Below are 9,379 nucleotides of genomic sequence, written 5' to 3'. Positions count from 1 at the left end.
TGGGACTAAATACCCACATGGGCCTTCTTAGAACAGTTAACAGTCAAGAGTGGCTATTATTTCTTTGTATTTTGGAGGTATATGATCATATTTTGAAGCATCATATGGAAATTACCAATGTCAGAAAAAAAAAAAAAAAAAATCTTTTACTGGTTGGTTTGGCCCTCACTGCATGCACGTTGGTCAAGCACAATTGGCCTGAAGAAAAAACAACAGACCACCTATATTTACAATGTTCTTACTCCAAAGAGATGTAGCCACACCTCCAGAACCTATCATAGCAATATCTTCCCCCTTCTTTAATACTCCAATCCACTGAGGTAATATTTGATTATTTTTTTCATATTTTTAAAATAAAAATATAAATTTTTAAAGAATAGTTATTCATCACGTCTGTTTCAAATTACTGTTTGATTAAAAATCTATTATTCCATCAAAAATAAGATGCGCTTAATATAATATTATTTTATATACTTAAAATAAAATTTAATTAATATTTATTAAAAATTTTAAATAAAATATTTGATAATTCACTATAAATTGTTAAAATAGAATAGATGAAAATAAGATTAAATTAATATAGAATTGACCGAAATTACTAAATCTATAAAACCCATTGTTACTTTTTTTTTTCTATATTTGAGAAAATAAGATGAAGTAAACCGAAATAAGAACACATCCAAACCCTACCTAAATATTCCCGTTCAAGGAATGGATTTCCGCGGCCACGACCAAGCAAAGCAGATCCGTCAGCAACTTCTCACCCGTGTCTCACAAGTTTCAATTGCTTGATCATTAATAACTCAACTTAGTTTTCAAAACAAAAATGATGATTCTAAAAATATAATAAAAATTATTATAATATTATTATACTCTAATGGGCAGAATAAACTAATGGAAAATACTTTTATACATATTAACTTATATTAAATAAATATACCTGTTAACAAAATCCTTAATTTTTATACTAATTTAGTAATACTAATAAAAAAATTTCATCCAATACAGATCAGTAAACTAATAGCCATTTCATCATTAAAATTACATAGAGCCCAACTTATTAACAAAAATAAAAAGTTTGATTGATCATATTGTTAATCTGGACAAGCAGATAACGAATGCATAAAACCTCGTCACTAATTCTGAATTAAGTTTGTAAAACTAACAAAAAAATTATTTAATACAAAACAAACAAAATCCCAAGCTAGAAAACTTAAAAATTAAAAATATAGAAATCAAAAGAAGACCAAAAATATTCACCATTCCTCCCACCGCATCTCACAAATCTAAATAGCTGCAAATGGGTTCGTGACAGAAGCTGACCATCCACAATTACCGCGCTTAAGAAAATACCTCTTTTCCGCTCAAAAACACAGCCAAAATATCATCCACTAATCATAATGCCTCCATGTACAGATCGAAAGAAAAAGATACAAAGGAGCACGGCGTCAGATCCCTTACGCTACTTAAAGGAAAAGAATGCCAAACCAAACTCCAAAACAAGGGGAAGTAACCTGTAGGGCTATCAGGCGTGAACGACCTGATTATAACCGTCACGTATTGACGGCCCCAACCGGCTAATCCCGCTCCTCCCCATATTGCCTTCTTAAACATCATTTACGAGGCCAAAATTCCAATCCCAGGCTCCCACGCTCCCACGAAATATAACCAAATTCAATAACAGATAAAAGCACAAAAAGTAACAAACACACCACACGATCCCCGTGCCACGTTTTCAGAATTATCGCAAACAACCAAGCAGCATTTCAATTTTCCAAAACCGCATGCTCAAGTTCCCCCCTCCTTAACCGTCTCACAAAAGTCACCTAAAAATTCTTCCACCGAACGCATAACAGAGACTGATCCATCATTAGCGATTCGTGAGCATACAGGAGACTATGCCATCCCAGGAACCATTTAAACAAAATATATAACCACAAATAAAACAAAAAAAACACTAACAAGGGTCCGAGTTAAAATTCTTAATTTAGTTTTCAATAGTCATATCTTCCTCATCCCATCTTAATACTACGCCTGCTTATAAAAAAATAAAACAGAGAGAGAAACACCAAGCACAACCAAAATTAACCAAATCCTTGTCCATAATTCCAAATTTCAAGATTTTGATCCAAGAATATACATCAGAACTGGGTCATTAAATAGGTACTAAAAATAACCATTATACCTCTAAACCAAAATAAGATTAGTCCAAGCAGTTGACAGATCTGATAACACTAAGAACCAAAATATTAAGGAAAGCAGCACGATCTAAGCACGCTCTCCACGGATGCGGCGAGCAAGCTGAATGTCCTTCGGCATTATTGTTACGCGCTTCGCGTGGATGGCGCAAAGGTTGGTGTCCTCAAAAAGACCGACGAGGTAGGCCTCGGCCGCCTCCTGGAGGGCCAAGACGGCGTGGCTCTGGAACCTCAGATCTGTCTTGAAGTCCTGCGCGATCTCACGCACCAGCCTCTGGAACGGCAGCTTCCTTATCAGCAGCTCCGTGCTCTTTTGATACTTCCGGATCTCTCTGAAATTTTCATCATCATCATCAATTAGATGAAAGAATCGAAACAAACAAAGGGAAGAAGATGAGGGATTTCAGGGTTACAAAAGATTACCGAAGGGCAACGGTTCCTGGACGGTAACGGTGGGGCTTCTTCACTCCGCCGGTGGTCGGCGCCGACTTCCTCGCCGCCTTCAAGAAGAAATCGGAAAAAAAAAATTAAGAGATTTATAAGGAAATTTGGAAACTCAGATCGATTTAGGCGAGAAGATGATACCTTGGTGGCGAGCTGCTTCCGGGGGGCCTTGCCACCGGTGGACTTCCGGGCGGTCTGCTTTGTACGAGCCATTGAAGAGGGCGAAGGCTTGTGTTTGTGTTAGGGTTGGGCTTTTTCTCTCTCAACACGGTTGGCGAATAAGGGAAAAATAAAGGTCTTGGGGAACTTATATGGAGAGAGAGGGAGGAGGGAAAGACGTGGGAAGGGCGGTTACCTATGGGGGAGATTTTGGATCGTTGATGGAGAACGGACGGGCCAGGATGGGTTTGAAGAAACACACGATCCGTGTGCTCTCTCCTGACTGGTTCAAATGTTTCGACTAGGATTGCCGAGAGCGCGAGACTCTGGAACTCCGAGTTTGGGTCGAACTTGGGCGCTGACACTTCGTGAACTTGGGTTAACTCTTGGTTGGTCTCTATATCTGATCCAATTGCACTTCTAAGTTGGGCGGCGAGGATACACCATTGTATGAGGTGAGTTAGTTAGTCTTGGGCGCCACCGCGTCGTGAACTGGATGGGTTAATTCTTGGTTGGTGTCTATGTTTGATCCATATCCACTTCTAACTTGGGCGGCGAAGATACACCATTGTACGAGGTGAGTTGGTTAGTCTTGGGCGCCACCGCGTCGTGAACTGGATGGGTTAATTCTTGGTTGGTGTCTATGTTTGATCCCTATCCACTTCTAACTTAGGCGGCAAGGTTACGCCCGTACATGAGGTAGATGTTGAAAATTAAATTTGATTTGAATTAAATTTCAATCAACAAATATTGGGTTTGGACTTGTATAAATCTAATTGTATTAAAGAAGGTCCATAATAAATAAACAATTTCGTATATGTAGAAAATTTTATAAACATCTATTATTAGAAATATTTAAAATCATCTATTTTTATTTAAAAATATTTTATTTTGATTCTAAATTTTTTTTTTATTTTAAAATCTATGTATCAAGAAAGATTCATGAGAGCTATAAACAGAGGACTTCTTCTCATCTGTACTATGTTAAGTAGAAGCAATAGCAAGTATTTCTTTTTCTAATCTCCATTCTTCTTTCTTTTGTGTTCTCTTCTTTTTATTTTATAAAGCATATATTTCTCCTTAGCAACTAATTCCTTTTTCCAATTATAAGTAGATTGGAGCTTTATCTTCCAATCAAGTCCCATTAGAGTTTTCCATATTCCAACAAACTGGTATCTAGAGTTTAAAAAAATGGCCTAAGATATGCTCCCATTCTTAGTTCCCCAGCTCACCAAAGATGACTTCGAGAATTGGTGTATTCAAATGAAGGCATTGTTGAGCTCTCTAGATACTTGCGAGACTGTGGAGAAAGGCTACATCGAGCCTGAAGATGAAGCCACTCTAACTCAAGTTCAAAAAAATAACTTGAGAGAAGAAAAAAAGAAGAACAAGAAGGCCCTTTTCTAAATTTACCAAGGTATGGATGAATTTTTATTTGAGAAGATCTCATGTGCTACCACCTCGAAATAAGATTGGGAGATTCTTTAACAATCCTACAAAGGAAGAGAAGCAATGAAAAAGGTGCGTCTCTAAACACTTTGAGGTGAGTTTGAAACTTTACTCATGAAAACCTTGGAATCAATATCCGATTATTTCTCAAGAGTTTTAACTATTGTTAATCAACTCAAGAAAAATGGTGATAGCATAGATAATTCTCGGGTGATTAAGAAAATATTTCGTTCTTTAGATCCAAATTTTGATTATATGGTTGTAGCCATAAAAAAATCAAAAGATATAAATACCATGAGTGTTGATCAACTCATGAGATCATTACAAGCCCATAAAAAAAGAATCAAAAAGGAGTCGGTGGAACAACTTCTACAAATAAAGCTCAATCTAAATGGTGACCACCAAATGAGCCTAAGAAGCCGTGGAAGAGGTCGTGGACGAGAAAGATATGATCAGATCAAGGGTAATGAAAGAAGTCAAAACCCACAACCTACAAGAGGTCATGGAAGGGAAAGCTACTCAAGATTTAATAGAAGAGGAGGTACGATCAATCTCAAGTCAAATATTATAATTATAATAAATTTAGCCATTATGCTTCAAGTTGTAAAAATCAAATCCAAGAAAAGGACAACTGTGTTGAAGAGAAAGAAGAAGTAGAAAATACTTTATTCTCAGCTTACAAGGATGAGAAAAGAGGAGAAAAAGACTTATGGTATCTTGACACTGGGGCGAGCAATTACATGTGTGGAGACAAAAGTATGTTCGTAGAGCTTGATGAGTCGATGAATAGTAATGTCACCTTTAGAGACTCCTTCAAAATTTCAATAAAAGAAAAAGGTACGATTCTTATTCGACTCAAGAATGGAAGTCATCAGTTTATCTTTAATGTCTACTATGTACCTGATATGAAGAGTAATATATTAAGCTTGAGTCAACTATTGGAAAAGAGCTATGATATTTATCTTAGAAATGATAGCATTTCCGTAAGAGATCAAAAAAGTACTTTAATTACCAAAGTTCTTATGACAAGTAATAGGATATTCATGTTGAACATCCAAATGATGTAGCAAAATATCTAAAGGCATGCATAAATGACCCTTCTTAGCTTTGGCACTTAAGGTATGGACATCTTAATTTTGATAGCCTAAGCTTGTTATCAAATAAGAATATGGTAAGAGGCCTACCTTCAATAAATCATCCTGATCAACTATGTGAAAGATGTCTACTTGGAAAGCAGCACAGAAAGAGCTTTCCAAAAGAGGTCACCTCAAGAGCAAAGAAGCCTCTAAAATTAGTTCATGCTGATATTTGCGGGCCTATTAAACCAACATCCTTTGGAGGCAGTAGATATTTTCTTCTCTTTATCAATGACTTCAGTAAAAAAATATGGGTATATTTCATAAAAGAAAAATCAAAAGCTTTTAGTATATTCAAGGAATTCAAGGCTCATGTTGAGAAGGAATGTGGCCATTCCATTAAGGCCATGAGAACTGATAGAGAGGATGAATTTACATCAAAGGAGTTCATTCAATACTGTGAAGACCATGGCATTCATCGCCCCTTGACTGTGCCTTATTCACCACAACAAAATGGTATTATGGAGAGAAAAAAATAGGCATATTTTTGACATGGCCCGTAACATGACAAAGAGCAAGAAGATACTTAAGGAGTTCTGGGCTGAAGCTGTCAGCTGCGCTGTCTACATCGTCAATCGGTATCCTTCAAGAAGCCTATGGAACAAAACTCCATAAGAAGCATGGAGCGGAAAGAAGCCTGAAGTCTCACACTTCAGAGTGTTCAGGAGCATTGCTTATGCACATGTTTCTGAACAAAGAAGAGCAAAGCTAAATGATAAAAGTCAGAAGCTCATCTTTGTTGGCTATGATGCTCAATCGAAAGGCTACAAGCTCTATAATCCAAGCAATGATCGAGTCATCATTAGCAAAAATGTGGAGTTCGATGAAGAAGGCATATATAATTGGTCCTCTCACTTAGAAGGCTAAAGCATTTCTCATCCAATTGAAGAATAAGAGGAAGGTCAGCATCAAAAAATAAATAAGCCTACATCTCCACAATCATCGGCCTTAATCCAAGAGGAGTCATCATCAGAAAAAAGCCCTAGGCAAAGGACCCCAAGAGTCAAGAGTCTCGAAGAAATTTATGAGGTAACACAACCACTTGAAGATATAATGTTATTTTATCTCTTTGTCAACTGTGAACCAATAGGCTACGAAGAAGCTATGCAAAGCAAAAAGTGGAAGCAAGTTGTGGATGAAGAGATCAAGATCATAGAAAAAAATTATACATAGGAGCTGACAATACTTCCACAAGGCAAGAAGGCAATAGGAGTAAAGTGGATCTACAAAGCAAAGAAGAATATAAAAGGAGAAACTGAGAAGTTCAAAGCTAGACTGATCGCAAAAGGCTATAGTCAGAAAGCAGAAATTGACTATAATGAGGTATTTGCTTCCATTGCTCGCTTAGAAACTATTAGATCGCTTATTTCTCTTGCAGCACAATATAGATGGAGTATTTATCAAATGGATATTAAGTCGGCCTTCTTAAATAATTTTTTTGAAAAAAAAGTTTATATTGAACAACCAGTCGGCTATATTATTAAAGGCCATGAAGATAAAGTTCTTAAACTAAAAAGAGCTTTATATGGGCTAAAGTAAGCACCGAGGGTTTGGAATAGTAGAATAGACAAGTATTTTCAAGATAATGGTTTTAATAAATGCCCTCATGAATATGCTTTATATTTCAAAGTTAATGAAAATAGAGATATGTTGCTTGTTTACTTGTATGTGGATGATTTGATCCTTATAGAAAATAACCAAAGCGTGATAGAAGATTTCAAAAAGGCGATGGCTAAAGAATTTGAGATGACAGACATCGGCTTCATGTCATACTATCTTGAAATAAAAGTGTAGCAAACGGAAGTTGGGATCTTTATTTCTTAAGAAAATTATATTAAAGAGATCCTCAAGAAGTTCGAAATTAATATGTGCAAGCCGATCAACACGCCTGTAGAATATGGCATCAAGTTATCAAGAAAGTCACATAGAGAAAAGATTGATCCTACTCTATTCAAGAGCCTCATTGGAAGTCTAAGATACTAAATATGTACGAGGCCAGATATTCTCTTTGAAGTTGGTCTTATCAGCAGCTACATGGAAGAGCCAACTGATGTAGCCTCATTGAAAGTCTAAGATACTAAATATGTACGAGGCCAGATATTCTCTTTGGAGTTGGTCTTATCAACCGCTACATGGAAGAACCAACTAATGTTCAGATGAAAACCGTCAAGAAAATTTTTTGCTACACAAAAGGTACGATCAACTTCAACTTACTCTATTCATCATCTAACAACTTTCAGCTCTTTGGATATAGTGATAGCAATTGAGCTAGAGACATGGATGATCGAAAGAGCACAAGCGGCTTCATATTTTACATGGGAGATACAGCATTCACATGGAGTTCTAAGAAGCAACCTATTGTGGCACTATCCACTTGCGAAGCTGAGTATGTGGCCGCTTTGTCTTGTGTTTGTCATGTAATTTGGCTGAGGAATATGTTAAAGAAAATCAAATTAGTTCAAGAAGGCCCAACAGAGATTTACATGGACAACAAATCAGCACTTGCTCTAGCAAAGAATCCAGTCTTTCATGAAAGAAGCAAGCACATTGACATAAGATTCCATTTTATAAGAGAGCAAGTGGCAAATAAGGAGGTGCATTTTGAGTTTATAAGGTCGGATGACCAAGTTGCTGACATCTTCACCAGGCTCCTCAAGTATGAAGTATTTTTCAAGTTGAGAGGACTTCTTGAAATGACAAAATCAAGTTTAAGAGGGGATGTTGAAAATTAAACTTGATTTGGGCTAAGTTTCAATCAAGAAACATTGAGCTTTGCACTTGTATAAGCCCAATTGCACTAAAGAAGGTCCATAATATATAAAGATCTTCATATTTCTAGAAAATTTTATAAATATCTATTATTAGAAATATCTAGAATCATCTATCTTTGTTTAGAAATATTTTATCTTGATTCTAGAAATCTCTTTTTTGTTTTAAAATCTATGAATCTACAAAGGTCCATGAGGGCTATAAATAAAGGACCTCTCTCCATTTGTACTATGCGAAAGAAAAAATAATAGCAAGTGTTTCCTTTTCAAGTCTCCACTCTTCTTCCTCCTGTGTTCTCTTCTTTCTCTTACTAAAGCGTATATTTCTTTTTAGCAATCAATTCCTCTTCTCAATTATAAGTAGACTAGAGCTTTATTTTCTAATTAAGTCCCATTAGAGTTTTTCATATTCCAACAGTGGATTGGTTAGTATTCAAAAAGTTATTGTTTAGAATTATGGTTCTACTATACGTATTTTGAACTATCTAATAAAAAATTATTATACCATTTATTACTGAGGTTCATTCTTATCAAATTTGATTAAAAATTTTAAATAAAAAAAATTAATTTAACTACTAGCTGATAATATTTGATAGTTTGAATGCAAAAAAATATTCATTCTTTTGGGATGATATGGCAACTCTTTATTAGATGATCCAAGATACATATGGTAGGACAATTTTAATCAATAATTTTTTTAATTTTCATTCATACCAAATGACACATCGGACAATGTTATGTGGTGAAAAATTGATCAATTGGTCCGATAAATAAATCAAGTCTATTGAGCTAGCTTGGTGGGATGCAAGGTCATTTTGGAGCAGCCGATTCTTTATATTTTGTATCAAGCAACAATATTACATTACCTCTTTTTCGAAGGAAAAAAAGATAAAAAGGCCTAGCTCAATGAAAATTTTACACAAAAAATCGACAACAATAATAATAAAAAAAAGGCTCAAATACCATTCAAAGCATCATAGAAAAAATCCATACGTACGTATATAAATGATGATTAATTTTGGGAGGAAAATCAATCACTTCAAGAGTTGATCTAGTGGAGCCCAATATTAAAAAGTATTTGCTTGAACAATAACTCTTTCAGTGGCAGAATCTTGTACCTGACCAAGACTTTGTAGATAGAACTCCTCATCCCCTAAAGCTGGAGTTTGAAGGATCGATTTCCTATGTTGGCCCAAAGGGACAAAGCCTCAGTTATCTACCAAAG

General features: G+C 35.6%; 1 protein-coding gene across 1 annotated transcript; it reads right to left on the bottom strand.

The window, feature by feature from the left end:
• Positions 1 to 2,087: 2,087 nt before the first annotated feature.
• LOC105059364 (histone H3.3) lies at positions 2,088 to 2,941 on the bottom strand. The gene is made up of 3 exons (XM_010942637.3): positions 2,784 to 2,941; positions 2,622 to 2,698; positions 2,088 to 2,530 (listed from the first exon to the last, which is right to left on the bottom strand). The coding sequence occupies exons 1-3, from the start codon at positions 2,853 to 2,855 to the stop codon at positions 2,269 to 2,271; spliced, it is 411 nt and encodes a 136-aa protein (XP_010940939.1). The 5' UTR covers positions 2,856 to 2,941; the 3' UTR covers positions 2,088 to 2,268.
• Between the last annotated feature and the right edge of the window lie 6,438 nt (positions 2,942 to 9,379).

This window comes from Elaeis guineensis, chromosome 16 (genome assembly GCF_000442705.2).
Source record: "Elaeis guineensis isolate ETL-2024a chromosome 16, EG11, whole genome shotgun sequence".
In the NCBI taxonomy this organism is placed as follows: domain Eukaryota; kingdom Viridiplantae; phylum Streptophyta; class Magnoliopsida; order Arecales; family Arecaceae; genus Elaeis; species Elaeis guineensis.
The sequence above is the reverse complement of the archived record's forward strand: the minus strand, read 5'-3'. Positions and strand labels throughout refer to the sequence as shown.